General features: G+C 38.8%; 1 protein-coding gene across 2 annotated transcripts in view; it reads right to left on the reverse strand.

The window, feature by feature from the left end:
* vgll4b (vestigial-like family member 4b) overlaps positions 1–19,098 on the reverse strand; it is a 42,765-nt gene that overhangs the window by 21,840 nt on the left and 1,827 nt on the right. Inside the window, exon 2 of one of the 2 annotated variants that reach the window (XM_080890831.1) lies at positions 17,956–18,029. In XM_080890831.1, the coding sequence (XP_080746957.1) occupies positions 17,956–18,019 (64 nt within the window). In that variant the 5' untranslated portion in view covers positions 18,020–18,029. Of the gene's footprint in view, positions 1–537; positions 985–17,955; positions 18,030–19,098 lie in introns of those variants that run through there. The other variant, XM_080890830.1, reaches the window with a different exon arrangement.

The following is a 19,098-nucleotide window of genomic DNA, read 5'->3' on the forward strand; positions in this document are numbered from 1 at the left end:
AAAATCTTGGACACATCCGTTCATCTGAATGCAAACGGCATGAATAATAGGACAACACCAGAGAGCTCGCTAACTAGTAATACTGTGAGTCAGTCTTATGAGAGACCATTAAATGGACACACGACTTACAGACAATTAATTCAGCCTTTTCTTTCTAGATTTTTATTCAATAATAAAAACAATGATATGACAAGTGAATAAATGCACTTCCAGCCATTCAGAAAAGGACAAAATAGAAAGAGCGCTTACACCAACTCTACGTCAAATGCGTTACAATCGGGTTAAAAACAAATGCTGAAAAACACTACTCAAGTCTGTATTCATAAATCGTATACAAGCTAAATCAATGCTCATGTGTACAGAGTGGCACGTTTTATCTACCGTGCTTGCGGGAAGAAACGACTAACTAGCGAAGCAGCGTAAACTGAGGAGAAAACTTCGACCAGCTACGTCGTTAACGTTAGCTCGCAGCGTAACGCCACTCCGAAGTTTAAAAACAGCCGTACGCCCACAAACAGCCCAAACCCGCTAGTTTACCTTCGTAGCAGAGAATGCCAATGTTGTTGTTCATCTTGTCCAGGTACTGGTAGTTCAACAGGTCCATTTTCATTAGTAGCATTTATCGGGCTTTAATTAAAAACAAAGGGGAAAAAAGAAGACCAGCTTGTTTTCTCCCTTCTCCTCTGAAGCGACGGTAAAAAAGCTAAAGGCCCAGCCTCCAACTTTACTTCTGTGGAAACTCAACAAAATTTAACCCGTGTGGAAAGTGATCTCAGTAAGTTTACTTTTTGAAATACGGGTAAGTATGCAGCGGTGACAAAGCGCAAAGAAATAAAATAATACAAAAATATGAGTAGCGTCAGTTCTCCTCACAGCCAGCTGTAAGTCGACTGCACTGACACGCAGGCTATGCTTGGTATGACTCCTATGCTTCACCAGCGGTTTCCACTGTTGCCGAGAGGGACGCACTGGGCATGCTCGCTAAATCCGTGGAGCGCCTCAAATATCAGGGATATTTTACGCACAAGATCAGCCTCTCCAAACACATCCAGAGAGAAAGCGAACGACGGGAGGGAGAGAGAGAGAAAGACACACACACACACACACACACACACACACACACACACACACACACACACACACACACACACACACACACAGATACCAAAGAACTGCAGCAATCCCACATGAAGTCTTTAGGAAATAAATACTACAGTTAGTAAATATTTTAAGTCCAAGTGCTGTAGTTTGTTGTTTGCTTGTTGTTGTTTTTTTTGCAAAAGGTTTTAAATATGCAGACGTGCAATCCAGGCACACTCCATCTAGGAATACAGAGGTCATAAGATTACAGTTGCCATAAAATATTTTTAGGTCGATATAACCTTATTTGAGGGAGAGTGCCTTACTCTGATGACGGTGCTTTACTGTAAACGTTTCTATGTGTTGTAATAGTACAGGGAGACCTGCAAGATGTCAGGAAATTAGGAGAAAAAAACTTGAATAAAAGGGTAAATAAAAAAGAAACTGTGCTTCAGTTTTTGGAGATGCTGTTCATAAAGCGTTTTGTTTACAGCCAAGATACTTTCCTACCAAAATATTGTTTTTATTCATCTGTCAACAACATACTTTATAGCACAGAATATATTGTTTTTCATTCAGGAGAGGCCATGAGGATAAAGAGCAGGGATATGCATTTTCTAAATTGTCTGTCGGCGTTTATTTGGACAAAAACACAGGCAAACTTTAGTGTGTTGATTTAAAAAAAAAAAAAGGTTTAAAAGGGCCTGGTGGGCCTCTAACATCCCGAGTGGTCCTCTTCTGCCCCCTAGTGTTTGACGTTTGACATGGGCTAAGATAGATAGATAGATAGATAGATAGATAGATAGATAGATAGATAGATAGATAGATAGATAGATAGATAGATAGATAGATAGATAGATAGATAGATAGATAGATAGATAGATAGATAGATAGATTGCACTGATCAGGCAAGGGGGAATGAAAAGAGTACATAGACTCATGAAGCTCAAAACACTGCATAGCTTGTTGAGAAGAGAAAAGAACAATTTCCTCAGGGCATATGACAACACACCTCACTAGGTGTGGCTGTGCTTTAGTGTCGGAGTTTTTCATGTGACAAATACATGCAGAATACCTGTGGATATTCACTTTTACACTCAAAATAAAATATTTATAATGGAAAGACAGCAAGAGGAAAGAAAATAAGCAAAAAAGTGAAAGATTCCAAATTAAAGGGAGGAAAACTTATTTAGCCAATGTGACCATATATTAGTGTTGCATGTTTGTTTTTGTTTCTGGTCTTGGTAACCTTACGTAACAACATACAAACAGGCCAAATAAGAACAAGGAAGGGTAATGGAAAAGAGCACAGTGGATTTGTTTTGTGGGAAATATCTGATGGTGTGGATTTAACTTTACATGCAAAGTCTACATTTCTCATAAAGCACAAACAGACCTCTATCTCTGTCATTTAATAAAAGACCCCCAAAATCTAAAACTGCTCAAACTAATGTAAAAGGAAAAAAAACTTTACCTCCTGTCTCGCAGAAATATACAAATGCAACAAACGCAGTACGCATCCATGTAAACACACACCCACTTCATCCTGCTTCACAAACACATTGGTCTATACGCCTTCTCCTTTCTTTGTTGTGCAGACACAGATACACAAAAGCCTTTCCTCTCCTTCCTCCTGGCCTCCTCCTCCTCCAGTGGTGACTCAGAACTGAGGAACACGGTTCGTGTCTATTCGGACGGCCATTGTTTGCAGTTTCAGTCACATAAAGGTTGATTTCAGGCTAACTCCTTTCAGTGCTTCACATTATTCTCCGGACAGAGAACCTTGCACAAATATTTTGTGAAGCTTAAGTCTGTTTAGTGCCACAACTTTTCAGGATACACCGAGCTGTTGTAACAGAAGAGATAAGGAGAGACAGGTGCTATCCATCTGTGTACAGAAACTCTCAGATAATAACAGATTGGTGCCCTCTTATGGCCAATAGAGGCTTCCATTGACCAACAAATAATAAATATCAATCAACATTTATAGATGTGTGCATTTGACTAGATAAGTCCAAACCATGCTGGTGGTCTTTCATGATTATACATACCATATTTAATGAGACGTACAACTAAATACCAACATGTTAAACTCATAATGGCATTGGAGGAAATATCTGGGAATCCCCACAGCTAGTAGACCTCGAGACAACATCTATTACATGGCAACTACTACATGAGAAATTGTCATAGTAATCTACTAAAAATGGTTACTGAATTTAGAAAACAGCCTCCTTTCATGTCCAATAAGGGTTAGCTGGTGGAATGTGTGCAATATTAGAAATAGTGCAAAACAATAATTGAGTGAAAATTTCAATTTGAAGCAAACTGTGAAGATAAGTGTGAAAATTAGCATCAATATTTGTCATATTTAAGGAAACTTTCTTATTTTCACTCTGACAAAACTATGATAATGAAGAACAGAAGCTTACTGGTGAGCCACAGCTTAGCCCCACATCCCTGTACACCAGAAAGTTACAAGGGTTTGATGTCAAGTTTCTTCCTTCTGAACACAGGTTTATAGTCCCAAAGTGAAAGAAGTAAAAGAGAGCTAAATTGTAACATCGTGGACCTCAGTTATATAAACTGAACCCTGACTTTTTTTTTTAACATAATAATGGATAAAGGATGATTCCAACTTTTGAGACTATGTTATACTATTTATACTTACTCTTGTAAAAAATACTGAAAGCCATCAAATAAAAGAAAACTGTAATTTTTACATTTTGCATTCCAATAAAATACAATTAACAACATCAGCAATATCATCAACAACAGCATTTGGGGCATGTTTGTTTTTTCTGAGTATAATGCGGTCTGATTGCAGCTAAAATAAAATGCATGAGTATTCCTGTGGTGGCTACATTTACTTTAACGTGCATACCAATCATGCAGTTATCACAAATGCATTACACAGAGTTTGCTTACAAAGAAAAACACATTCTCCAACACTCCTTGTTCTGGCCTTGCAGGCTGTAAGATGAATAAGTATAATAAGCAGATTAATGGTTACACAACAAGCTGGTGAAAATCCACCTCTTTCTTCCGCAGTGGCAAGTTGTTACACACAAGTTAGCCTAAGGAGGAAATAAACCTTTTCTCCTCACTGTTTCCATAGCCTGCTTTCTTTTGCGCAACTCATATGTGCCAGCTCTAGGAAACACAGTATGGCCCATCAGCTACTGATTATTTATCTTTACCTCTGCCTACTACGGACCATAGACTACATTTACAATAACACCTGTCCTATTTAGACTTTGCTGATCAGGTTTGAATTATGCTTAGTTATAATTTTGCTTAGTTTAGAACCTAAACAGGAGAAGTTGATCCATTAGTATTAGTAAGCCAAACTTTTCCAGCTTTCCTGCCATCACCCCCCCCCCCCCCTTGCTTCCTCTGTACCCATTCATTAATGTAATCTGCCATGACGAGGTGCTATCAGACCTAGTTTTTTGATCTCCTCCAATGTTTACGTGTCTCTGATCAGGTCTGGGCTTCTCCAGAGAGTGGGTGTGTCAGGAATAGCAACGCTGCACAGGCAAGGTGGTAATTCATGTTAATGCTTCATCAACACACTCTCATGTTGCGACACAAACACTGACAGAACATAAAAGATGATGCTGATTTTAAAGACTATAACAAAGGCTCGCTTGATTTGCTCATGCTTCCTATTTCTTCTCCGTATTCTGAATCCTCTTCACGCCTTATTGAAAAGTGAGAAAAGAATAGAGGTTTATCACTTTCTTTGTTTACACAAAATAACATTTGTGTAAACAGAATCTCATTAAGGCGTGGAGCAAGAACAACTGTCACAGTGGCAGCGGCTAAAGGTCAAACCCTTGATGACTTTACAGCGTCTCTGAAATTTCCCCAAACCATTACTGGCTTTGTTTACACGGTGACATAATGCATCAAAGATGTTTTTCCTTGCTGAAATGTGTCATCTGAGCCTCTTGTATGAGGCTGGTTACTGAACAATCTCTTTTCCACATACCTCGAAGTTGTAAAAGGTTTGATCGCAGCTATAATGTCTGCAAACAGCTGATGTTCTTATATTTTGCATCATGACACAACACAGATTTTAACCAACTCCACGTCACTATGAATTAATCCAAAACTTTAGTTTAAACATTTAAATCTCCCTGCTTCTTTACACATGGTTTCTGTGAGCACACACTCCCACAGGAGGAAATATCAGGTTGCTGCACTGAAACAATGACAACAACAGGTGACTGTGTGGAAGCGAAGCCGTTCAGTCATTTCCCGCCTTTGTCTGGCGTGGGGTGAAAAGCTGAAACCTTTTGTTTATTATTAAGCACGGCCTTGTTTAATATTAAACACAAGCTCGCTTTTGGTGGGACTGTTTAACCATTACATCACTGGAGTTTGTGTTTTTGTTATTTTGGGGGGTTTTTTTAGCCTGTCATCACATAAGAGACACCGACCTCGAACTCGATTAAAACCTACATACTAACTCTGTAATATAATACTACTGACATCATAGATACAACAAACTTAATGGGAGACAAGAGGTAAATGACGGAGATCACCATTATGTACAATATGCCCTACTTTTTGCATTATATCCAATTACTAAACCTTAACGGCAAAAATACCTTAACCTCCTAGGACCTGCCGTCCACATATGTGGACATCGCATTTTGGGTTATTTAGACCAAAATACAAAATTTTGCTCTACATAGGCCTGATATCCACTTACGAGGACATTATACTGCTACTGTTCTATCAAAATTTTAAATGAATATCCTCATTTGTGGCTCTCATTTTTCTTAAAAACAAAAATAAAGTAAAAAAAAATCTGGTAATTCTTTGTTTTTACATTCATCGGGCCCCAATATGCCCGAATATCAAAGAGAAATTAAAAATGCATGTCGTGGAAGAGTTCGGGTCTTAGGAGGTTAAGTTGTATAATTCAGAATGTATTATTTTAGGACATTTAGCAAACTTCTATCATGTTACAAAGGTTTAAATATATGTAGAGGAAAGTATCGCAACAAATACATTATTATATACAAATATTTTTGGAATCTGGGCCACGTGGACACTGACAGCTCTGAATAAGAGTCAGTACACCATTAAGGTTGAAGATTCAAGCTTGAGCTACTCCAAGGTTCATTTAAGGAACAAAGACCATTTCATGGTGGTGCTGCCTAATGGCAACCAGATTCCTTTGTTCACATTTAAGTGCTTGCCTTTGAGTATCTATCAGATCTGTTAAAACTTTATGTCCCATATGCCTCGCTTAGGTCATGAGAAATTTCGAGTAGTTCCCAGATTTGCTCTAAAAGCAGACTGAGCTGTTTTAGTTTCAGCTCTGAAACTCTGGACAGTTTCACCTTTCAGATCAGGTCATCTTCCTACAGTCCTCAACTCACCTCTACCTGTTAGCTGGGTTAGGTCTCATTCATAGTGGTGTATTGTCAAATTGCTTTAATTCTGTCTGGTTTCCATTTCTTTTTCTAAATTATTTTACTGTGGTTTATAACTTTCCCCTAATTTTATCTTAATATTGTTACAAATGCGTGTTTTGCAGTACTTGAGTCAGTGTAACTATTATCAACAATGATGGTGGTTTCTTAGTAGTGTTATATGATCTTTAAAATCAACATAAGCCCGCTATGTCCTGTGCAAAGTGTTCTCTCACAGCTGAGACATCCTAGTCATCTGTGACCTTCTCTTCAGTATAGTCCATCTGTCCTGTTTGGCTTTTTGCAGTTTGAGCAGGCTTCCTCACTCATTCTCTCCACGTGATCTCTTGCTCATCTTTAGAGTTTTTGTCTGTCAGTGCTAAACTTGATTTGCACATCTTCTATCTGCCTGATCTTTTTTCTCCCTCTGTCTCTAAGTGTTTTCATCTACTCCTCCCCTGCAGCGTGCCTGCCAATATTTGTTTACGGCATAAAGAAAACCGTCTTGACAGAAACTGGCTGGCATTGGCTACGCTGGCTTCAGGCAATGCGAGGCTGGATACTAATATTATGCTACTGTTGGAAACACATCTCCAATCTTATGTACAGCAAGTTGAGATTCAAATCTCTCAAAAAAAAAATGCTGATAACCACCAAAAAAAAAGAGAGAAAAGTTTCCAAATATGGCATCCAACTTTGACACAGAAAAGTTGAGGGTGGTCAGTGTCTCTTTTGTTGCTAATTAAAGAATGGTTAAGCACTTCAAATATATCACACCAAACAGATTCTATTTCTATTAATGGAAAAGGATAACTCCGCCCATCAGCCATTCGAACCTATGACAACATTCTTGCCATGCTAACAATTAGCTTGTAGCAAACCGACCCCGGGGGAATGTCTGTGCCACTGCCACTCATTTTCTCAATCTTTGTTTTGTATCCTGCTTTGCTATGCTGGATGCAGTGGCAATTAACACAATATAATAGTTGATATTCTTAGTGTAACCCTGAAATTCCCATTTGAAAGTTAAAATGTACAGAAAATAGAGAAATCTAACCTAGACAATGATTCATCTAGGTGAACACAAAAGAATGCAATAAATAAATGCAATGCATTCTTTAAAACTGCTGCCTTGCATAAGATGTGTGCGCATTTCTTTTTGTATGCTTGGACAGGTCAAATGAACTACCTTTGTAACAAAAAAAAATGAAAAGTAACAATGACTCATCAAAATGCTTTTCCTGCACTAGAAAAGTCAACCTTTTTTTGTGAAAGGCAATGCAATCCTATTTTATTTCATTCTCAGTAGCTATAGCGAGCGCTATCAAAAAGAGAGGAATGTCAAATATGTGTGGTCAGCACAGCTCTGAGAGAAGGTTCCCTCACTGAGACACAGAGCTGCTATAAGACCAGCAAGTGTGACATTTACTGAAAGCAAATCTAGGACACGGTTTCTTTTACATTTTAAATGTCAATGTTAGGACCCAAATTCAACCACCGCCTCTTGTCAGCTGAGTTCTCTGAACGTGACTTGACTATTTCACTCATTATAGAAAACTGTCATGTAAAGAAAGAAGAGAGGAGCTTTACATGAAACCTGGTGGATACCCAAAAGTAAGGAGTGTGCTGGATGATCTGCGTGTTTCTGCAGTTACTTAACTTTCTAATAATTTAAATTAATCAATAAAGATGATAATTCTTTGTACTATTTTCTCAATACATATTTCATACTTGATGCTGTTGATGCCGTAAAATATTATTGCAAAAAGCCTGATTTCCATGCCTAAAGGAGTCTGCTGTGAAATATACCACATTGCAGTGTATGTCATATCGAATTTGAGAGACAAGTACTTGCTTATGTGTAATATCTGTATAGAAACTATAAAAAAAGCAATTGGTCAACGTAAGAAACTCAAATGACATTTTTAACACACATATACAAAACAATCTGAGGTTTTGTATATGTGTGTTACAGGGAAAACTGTGTGTAACAGGAAAAAAAAAGGCTTGGAACCATGATCTTGTGACACTTGACTTTTGACCCTGCAACAATGGCAGCCTGTAGAACTTGTCGCTTTAATAGCCGTCTGCTGAACCGGCGGTGATGCAATACCTGAGTAAGTGTGCATTGGTCAAGCCCTATGTAAATACAACTGTCAAAGGAAGTGTATAGTGTAGAGGTAAAGAAAGATGAAGTCATCTTTCATTTACTGCTTGTTACGCTGCATTGGGGAAAATCAGCCATGGCAGTATTCTGTACACAGGAACAGGAGGGGAACAAACCCTCAGGGTCATTCAAATTGTACGAATGTATGATTCTGAGGAAGGTCAATCATCAAAGAACTCCAGGGCACTCTCTGGCACTCTTTCTGTCTGTTGTTTTTTTTTTTTGAAATACAGATGTATGTAAAGTCCCTTTGTTTTCTATAAAGATCATAAGATAAAATATGTTTTTTCTCCCCTTGATATACTGTAAAGATAGTAGAACCAGTATCAAAACACAGTACACTGACTTTGGGCTCAAAACCTAGAGAATCCAATAAGAGCAACCACTGCAATCATTGCTCAGGTGTATTATAGACTAAGAGACTAAGATTTCACACTCGAAAGGAGTTTAATATTAACTATTTTATTGGGCTATAGTGGCGCTAGGGCAAAGTTTTTTACACTGGTAGTGCAAAAAGACGTTTGCAGGATGTATTAGCAGAACACATATACTGTACCATATCCACAGTTTAATTATCTCATGGCTAGACATGGACTTCCGTAATAGTAATCACCTACATCCACATTGAGCATATTCCTTCATCCTGCAACATGCCACTTGGGAATTGTTGCTAGCTGGTTATGTTTTTGTTTTTGTTTTACTATTTACTTTCGTTACTTCAGCTAATTTTTTACTAGCATACTACATGGTCTATGTTTATATGTCAGGTTGGGTCTTAGACTCCACCTCTCTGGGAACATCTCAGGCCACCCTGAGTGTGAGGGCCTGTCTCCCCCCACCACACTGATGCCAGTCGCTGATGCCCTCACCCGTCAGTGCATTGGTGGTTCTCAGTGTCCAGAGCTGGGCGCTCGAGTGTGTACTGGCTCACTCCCAGCGGCTGCTTGGTGGGGCCCTCAGATCTCGGCTCTCTGGGCCCAGGGGCTTGGCCCGCTCTGGCATAGCAGGCTGCTGGCAGAGCCTGCAGGCATGTCACTGCAGCCCCCTGTGGCTTCTGCGCCATTACTGCTGGTTTCCTTGGTGTGTTGTTCTCTTTTGCTTGTTTTCTTTTTTTTCCAGCAGGTGATCCATCGGATTTTCAGTCTTTTCTCTCTGTCCCTCTCCCCCTCTGTTTTTCTTTTCCTCTCCTTTTCTTTAACTTCTCTTGTCCCCCAGTCTTTTGTGTTCAGATTGTAATAACTTAAAAGTAAAAATATAAATAAATAAATAAATAATAAGGATCAGTCAAGTGGACCAGCCTGGCAAAGCCGTAATGATTCACTTAGGAAAATAAAATCTGTTGGGCATTTTTATTGGCCTTCAGACAATAATCCTGATTGCTGCAGGCAACATAAATAAATAAATTAAATAAAATAATAATTAAGTTGGACAGTGAATATGGACTTAACATGGAGAGCTACACATCATTTGTCTGAGAAGTAGTAGTAATATTACTACTGGAGCAGTAACATTCATAATGCCTAAGAGTCCATTATTACTTTATGCCTTGTTTTTATTGGCCATCAGAATCAAATAATGCTTCCCTCTTTGCTTTTATCATAGTATAACAGGCTTATAGTAACAGTTAACTCTATCAAACTGGAGGATGATAAAAAATAATCCCAGTGCAATTCCAGTCACTCTTTATCATTTGACTCATCCTACCCAGAAACAGCCAAACACACTGCAAAGCCTTTGGTCCAGTAATATTTTACATACCATAAATGTCTTTTGTTATGGTAAAAAGAAGAGCATAACAAACAGATGTGAAAGAACTATGGAAAAAGTGTACCAATAAAATATGAGATAAAATGGGATGAGAGAAACTTTTACATCACTTTGCCTTAAATCGCTGTGGTCGTTACAGCTGATAAAGACCTTTCTGACAAACAAGGCTTTTCTACTGCAGACTCTTTGAACTATAGAACAACTGATAGGGGCGATGACCCAGACAGGCCTAACAGTTCTTGTAATACGTAGTCTGTAAAATAATGAAACATAAGAGATACCGGCTACAGGACTGATAGTAAAGCTGACCAATAAAACAACTGAACTAGACACAATACAGGACACACATAAAAGGTATTATGAAAAATAACTGCACTGTCTGCCATCATGTTCCACATTGTCTTCCATTGTTTTGCTTGTGGCTGATTCTTGCTGGTAGCTTTTACTGTAAATTTAACCACTGTCTAAAAAACAAGACAGAGTTTGTCAGTGAAAAACATGGACTGAATCTATATGTACAGTGGGGAAAAAAAGTATTTAGTCAGCCACCGATTGTGCAAGTTCCCCCACCTAAAATGATGACAGAGGTCAGTAATTTGCACCAGAGGTACACTTCAACTGTGAGAGACAGAATGTGAAAAAAAAATCCATGAATCCACATGGTAGGATTTGTAAAGAATTTATTCGTAAATCAGGGTGGAAAATAAGTATTTGGTCAATAACAAAAATACAACTCAATACTTTGTAACATAACCTTTGTTGGCAATAACAGAGGTCAAACGTTTACTATAGGTCTTCACCAGGTTTGCACACACAGTAGCTGGTATTTTGGCCCATTCCTCCATGCAGATCTTCTCAAGAGCAGTGATGTTTTGGGGCTGTCGCCGAGCAACACGGACTTTCAACTCCCGCCACAGATTTTCTATGGGGTTGAGGTCTGGAGACTGGCTAGGCCACTCCAGGACTTTCAAATGCTTCTTACGGAGCCACTCCTTTGTTGCCCGGGCGGTGTGTTTTGGATCATTGTCATGTTGGAAGACCCAGCCTCGTTTCATCTTCAAAGTTCTCACTGATGGAAGGAGGTTTTGGCTCAAAATCTCACGATACATGGCCCCATTCATTCTGTCCTTAACACGGATCAGTCGTCCTGTCCCCTTGGCAGAAAAACAGCCCCATAGCATGATGTTTCCACCCCCATGCTTCACAGTAGGTATGGTGTTCTTGGGATGCAACTCCGTATTCTTCTTCCTCCAAACACGACGAGTTGAGTTTATACCAAAAAGTTCTACTTTGGTTTCATCTGACCACATGACATTCTCCCAATCCTCTGCTGTATCATCCATGTGCTCTCTGGCAAACTTCAGACGGGCCTGGACATGCACTGGCTTCAGCAGCGGAACACGTCTGGCACTGCGGGATTTGATTCCCTGCCGTTGTAGTGTGTTACTGATGGTGACCTTTGTTACTTTGGTCCCAGCTCTCTGCAGGTCATTCACCAGGTCCCCCCGTGTGGTTCTGGGATCTTTGCTCACCGTTCTCATGATCATTTTGACCCCACGGGATGAGATCTTGCGTGGAGCCTCAGATCGAGGGAGATTATCAGTGGTCTTGTATGTCTTCCATTTTCTGATGATTGCTCCCACAGTTGATTTTTTCACACCAAGCTGCTTGCCTATTGTAGATTCACTCTTCCCAGTCTGGTGCAGGTCTACAATACTTTTCCTGGTGTCCTTCGAAAGCTCTTTGGTCTTGGCCATGGCGGAGTTTGGAGTCTGACTGTTTGAGGCTGTGGACAGGTGTCTTTTATACAGATGATGAGTTCAAACAGGTGCCATTCATACAGGTAACGAGTGGGGGACAGAAAAGCTTCTTACAGAAGACGTTACAGGTCTGTGAGAGCCAGAGATTTTCCTTGTTTGAGGTGAGGAAATACTTATTTTCCACCCTGATTTACGAATAAATTCTTTAAAAATCCTACCATGTGAATTCATGGATTTTTTTTTTCACATTCTGTCTCTCACAGTTGAAGTGTACCTCTGGTGCAAATTACTGACCTCTGTCATCATTTTAAGTGGGGGAACTTGCACAATCGGTGGCTGACTAAATACTTTTTTGCCCCACTGTATGTGTTATAATAGAGATGTGCCATGGGGCTATTAATGGTCATAGGTCCAGCTGCTATATATAATGTATCGTAGTCTAATGTTATGGATAGATTAAAAAAAAAAGTGTGAAAAGTGTCAACACTTAGCATTTTTACAGAGGCCAGAAGTTCCTTCATTTCTTTTGAGTATTAATGTCTGTTTAAAAATTATAATTTTATTCTACAAGTAGAGGGCAGTTAGCTTAGCTTCGCAGGCAGGCTTTGTTTAAAAGTTAATAAAATGTCACCTTCTGCCTTAAAGTTAAATACTTTTGTTTAGTTTGATGACAAGTCTCAACTTTATATGAGGTACATGAGACCATTTCAAGAGCACTGACTTGCTGGATTTCTCTACTCTGTGTGAGTTTGCCAAACAATCAGAAACTCAGAAAGGTATCAGTTAAACAAATGTCTATTTTGCATGTATGCAGTCCTTTTGTGAATCATGCAAAATGTTATCATTGGCTCCCAATGTTGAATCAAAGACCCACTTGTTTTTCTTGTGAGCCACTGGGTTACCCATACATACAAGATCGTGTGTATCAAGATCTAAGCCATTTCCTTCAAAATGCCCCACCAAGCCTGATGCACTACACAGAAGGAGCTGTGCTACTCATTATCTACATTTCATGTTCACTTAAAACCTGTGTCATGTTACACGGGCTGAACTGAAGAAAAGTCAGAAACCAAAACAGGTTTGAGGGCAAACCTACTCTTTCCTAAGGAAGCCCTAAACAAAACCAAACCCATCCCACCCACGGGCACGAATTCTCAATCAAATTACCTCCCACGTAGAATCCCTCCGGATGGGTTTAGACAAAGAGCAGTGATGCAAGGTCTCCGATTTCCCTTTCAGTGTTGATCCAAGTACATACAAATCATCATCGACATGCTACGACTAGTCCGGACAATACATTTGCTCGAAGAACTTCTACACCACCCTTTAAGAGTTTAGAAAAGTGCCAGTTCAGATTAACCAAACTTGCCTCATTGCGGTACACCTCAATAAACATCAGCTGTGTGACTAAACTGAGGAGGTTTACTGTCGTTTGCAAGCACAGTGTCAAAGCCAGTTTCATTAAATCCACTTGATGAACATTTAATGAGCTGAAGAACTGAAATAAAAACAACAAAATATAAATTTAGCCTTCGGGTGTTGTTAATCCCCTCATTCTCCTTTTATAAATCTGCTCTGTATTTTTTTTAATGGTATATTATCTTTATATTTAAATAAGACTAATAATTACCGAATACCATTGTTCCTACATTAGCATTTCTAGCTAATGCTAACACCAGCTAATACCAATTCGCTTACCTGCTAACAATGATAACGCTACTTTGCTAGTATTTATAAGAAAATGTTTGTAGAGTTCACTGTCGTAAATGAAAATGTGAGTGTGCTAACATTTGTTTAATGTTTATTACAACAATGTATGCACAGAACTTGGGAAAAAAGCATTTTCTTATAATGCAGCTTAACTGGACTGAAGCGTTTTAAACAGATTCTGAGGATGATGGAGAAAGCATTATTGGATGGCTGTTCCTGCTCTTATTGTGTTATTGCTACAGTCTTTTATTTTATTTTTACTTGTAATTTTCCAGTTATTATTATCCAGAATTGTAATAACTATACTATGTTTAAACAGTTTTTTATGGATATTTAAAACAGGACGATCTTGAAAATGAGAGCTCGTGTCACAGTGAGATTATTGTGAACAATTTATTTAAGTTTTGCTAATAAGCACTAAATGCAAAGTGATGAAGTGACTTTTTTCAATATACAGATTGGAAAATAAAATAAAAACTGGCAGAACCAGAAAACACAATGTTTGTCAATCCGTCTGTCTCTCCATCCATCCAATTTTTGTTATTGTTATATGAGAAAGCAACTACTGTATGCCACTCATCACAATCAGTCAGAATTTCGTATAAGTGAGGAAGACAGTTGAAATAGTTGGAAAAAGAATGAGTGCTTCAACAAACCATGGAAACTAACAATAAAGGGTGTATTCTGAAAGTGTGTGTGTGTGTGTGTGTGTGTGTGTGTGTGTGCGTGCGTGCGTGCGTGCGTGCGTGCGTGTACGTTTATTTTATAAACAAACAAGTAGGATTTGAGTGCACCATACGAGACCACAACCAGGAAATGTGCATGCATATTTTATAAGACGCAGAAAACGCGAAGCTACAAACAAAAATAATTAATCTGTCCTTGAAGCTGGGCTTGCAATGCATTCTAGACTGATTTTCAAATACAGGTCTGCTTCCAGGAAGGGTGGAGCACACCGTGAGATCTTCCAAGTAGACACCAAAATTGCTATGGAGGGTGATGACAAGTATTAAGCATTTACCCACATTCACCATTAAATACAAGGCACAGTTTACTTCACTGTTTTTTTAGTATGTGTGTAATTACCATATATTCGGCTTCAGGAGCATAAAACCTGTCATTAGTGTTGCATGCAGACAGTTTGTCCTCAAACCGGAAGGTGGCTCCCTGACAAAGACCGGTACTGCTGAAGAGTGTGTGTACTGTAGGTATGTATATGCAAGCATTGTGCTGTTTCATATTTGGAGTAGGTTGAAGTATATTTATATACGTTTATATAATTTTTTTAGCAGGCTTTTTCCTTATAGTGGTTAAAGTTGTAGTTTCTCATCGAAGTTTTTTGCTTAGAATTGCTTAGAGAAACATACAAAAAATATGGTGCAAAGAGCCACTTCGTCCCAGCATGCAAACATCGCCTTATAGATGAAGTAAGTGAAAGTGAAAGAGAAAGTGAACTGCAAAATTGATCCAGGTATCTTACAGAATGTCAGGGTGGCTGTGCAGCTGGAGCTCAGCAGAGGTTCTAAGCACCAAGCCAGAGCCTTGGACATTAATCCTGCAGAGATGCAATGCATCTCTCACCGTGAGAGAGCCTTCAATGCTTAGCACAAACGATACGGCAGAATTAAACCAGTTCTGTGAGAAGCCCAGAAGTCTGACTTTCAGGTCTGTAGCAGCTAACAGCAACATTTAAATGTTTGTTTGGTTTTGTTTAATGATAAGTGTACTGTAATCAGGAAACTTGTTGTGTTGCATTAGTTTAAGAGCACTGTCTTTGACTCAGATCACATTCTATGGAAAACCAGTTTTTCTTTTAACTGTACTCATAAACCTGCAAGGCGACATACAAACGTAGATCCAAGGCTATGATATTTCTATACTTTTCTAACTGTCGGCAGATTCTCGTGAACAAAGCCGTTACTGCTATCAGCCCATCACAAGTACAAAAAAAGGAAAACAAAATGTTTGAATTGTATAAACGACAAAAACTTCCTGGTCTGAAAAGTGAAACCAATACAGAAGTGCCTTTGTATATCAGAGTCAAAAAGGAGGATAAAGAAAGGAATGCTTTACAGTGTGACTGACAGGTAATAAGCATATGAGAGAAGCACATCAAGTCTTCACAAAACTAAGCAACATCACAGTGACTGCATCACCTCTTCTATACAATCTATGGGTTCTCCTTGAAGAGTTGCCTCATGTTGTTAGAACTAATGGAAGTAGAGTTTCTTTTTAAGCTTGTACAGTATAAGCTTTCATATTCAATTAGCCTTAATATTTGGGCCTGAGCCAGCAATTCTATTTCTAAACATTACTGCAGTAATGTCAATACATTATTCATGTTCAGTAATTTTATGTCCTTCAAGACGGCATTTCTATAGTTCCCTGAAATATTTCAAACAGTGATGGCTTATCTGCAGGGGTATGGTTGGAACAGCTGATCTGATCCAAAGCACTGGCCTAAGTGAGCCCCACTCATTCAACGTGAATTAAATCAGTTGTTGAAAAGGCAGGCCTGAGCCTCTCCCTGATCTGTGACAAGGCTCTGGTGTCAAGTGCTGCGCGGTCTCTGCAAAGGCTCGTCATAAATGCAAATGAGCCCACAGAGGTTGTTGACTTAACTGCCTGTTGGCCTGGTTGTTCAACTAACTTGAAGCTAGTTTTGGCAGACTCGCTCGTTAGCTGACTAGTGTAGCAGTTAGCTCAGCTGGCTCTCCGATTCAAGCCGTTTTCTCCGCACTATTGTGGAAACAGGTTGCGTGCATTGTCTTTGGACAAAGAGGCCATACACAGCTAACAACAAAAAGTGGCATCAGCGCAGGAGAAAAAAACAAAAACACTGCAGGGGAGCGAGGGAGCAGAGGAAGAGGGGTGGGGAGATCCCAAGGCCTTTTACTGAGAAGTACAAGGAAGCAGATATTCCACTTAATTTGAGTCAGAACATTACAGGAACATGCTGGTGACACAGCAGTTCTGATTATCTTACTGTATAATGACTTGCTTATATGTGCGTCAACTTAATCAGCTCCAAAATGGGGATCTTCAAATAACCTTCTAGCAGGTTTTATCAAAGTGAAATAGACACAATAGGAAGACTGAATCTCTATAAAATAATAATACTAAGAAACACTTGTCTCAGTGGAATTCACTGCATGTCCTGTTTCTTTTAAGAATTCAAATCATGGTATTTATGGATATAAATCACAAAAAATCACAAAGTCAGAGCTTCTAGATTTTTCTCTCAACAAAAGTACAAACATTTCCAATGCCACTCTACCAAAGACCAATTATTAAAAGTCAAATAAACAAACATACTGTGTTTCTGTGCAAAATATCAAAAATAACAAACTGAGCTGCCTCCTCTAAACAGTGCATGTCAATTATCAGTGGTATCCACTGAATGTTAAGTGTCCTTGTAGTTTTCGCTCAGCTCTGGAGCCTGCTGGCTGCAGGGAGGCCTGCTGAGAAGGACCGGCCATTTCTCGTTAATCTCGGAAGGAATTTTTTTCTGCACTGCCAGAAGCACTCAGACATGATTAGGGAAAGAGAAAGGAAATGACAGAAGAGGCCAGAACAAAAAAAGGAAGAGAAATTAAGACAGCGATGAAGTGAATGACTGGAGAAGAAGATGGACAGAAATCAATGAGAGTGACACAGACACAGAGTCAGCAGCAGGAAAGATAAAACCCCACCCTGATTTCAGTAAAAGCAGGTTAACAGCGAGGTGCTGGTTAAAAAGAAGTAGTGATGACAGTTGAAGGCCGTTGGTCTAATTTGCCTGCAAATCAGAAAGCACAATTGTACAACACAAAGACACCTATTGTCTTATGAAAGAAAACGTGGCCCGGGGGTTTAGACTGTAAATACAGTTGCACTTCATCTATATGTAGCATGACTGTAATGATACAAATCATTTGCCTGCACCTTTCAACGGTACAACAGTCAATAGAGAGGGAGAGGAAGCAAAAAAGCGGCATGCATCTGAACTCGATTTCTGCAGGCTCATAAATACAAGCAGAAATGGAAGCTTGATAAAACTTACTCTCTTCCTCATTCGCGTGAACAAACGATGCTGCTCTCGACAGAACATCCAGTGGCGTCTCCATGCTTGGATGCCTGCAGGGCAGAGAGGAGGGCAAAGTGTCAAAACTCTTTAGGGATCACTATTTGTCAGTTTAAGCAAACAAAAAAAAGGAGTTAATATTTAATTTCCTTAAAAGCTCCAAAACTGTTTCAAAGTCTCATGGTGCACAAAAGTAAAAATAAGAAATCTGACTGCTTTAACTGATGCAGAATATAAATATAAAAGATTCTCTCGTTTTTTCCTCATTATATTACAAAATGTTGCTTCTCTACTCATCACTAAGATGATTGTGCTTAGTGTTCCTTTAGCACAATCACCTGTCCAAGACTTTGCCTTTATACTAGAATAGTCTCACCTGATTTAGGTATAAATATAAAATATAATAACAAAGACATTGTAGTCAAACATTACAAGCCAGTGTTTAATAGTTGTGTCCTTTCAGCACTAATGAAACAAACCAGCCTTTACTCAAAACAGAAATAAAAATGCAAATTTCTTACCAAATATATACTGTCATCAATATTAATATGTTTTGTTTTTTTTTATTATTTATAGGTTAAGTAGGTGTGTTGAGAATCTTAGCCACATACACTGGACCTTTCCCTTTTGCAATAAATGATATATTCCCAGTAAGCGTGCTTAGACTACGAGTGTCTTTGGTGCATGAATGCTGAGGGTCTACCAAGTGCTCATGTGCAACTCCTCAAAGATAACCATAACCCTGAAGTGAAAGGTTTACAAACTCTCTTAAAAGGCTACTTTAAATGCAATTTGGGGCAAAGTAAAGCGTGCAATTAATAATGTGATTAACATTAAACAAATCAAACACTCTTTAAATGGCTAAAATGTCTTTGTTTAGTTTATGTCTATTTCGTGGTTATAAGTGGACTGTTTTTAACTTTACAAGCTTTTATTTTGTTGATACTTCTATCGTTTATGTCATTAGACTGTGAAAATTATATCAACATATGGGTGTCAAATATATGACTCGTGGGCCAGAACATGCTGCCAAAGGGTTCAGTTTGGCAAACTGGATTGATTTAGAAAAAATATATATATAATAACAATAAAATTAGCTGCAAAATAATTAAATTTTTTGGG

Source organism: Rhamphochromis sp. 'chilingali', assembly GCF_963969265.1.
Source record: "Rhamphochromis sp. 'chilingali' genome assembly, chromosome: 9".
In the NCBI taxonomy this organism is placed as follows: domain Eukaryota; kingdom Metazoa; phylum Chordata; class Actinopteri; order Cichliformes; family Cichlidae; genus Rhamphochromis; species Rhamphochromis sp. 'chilingali'.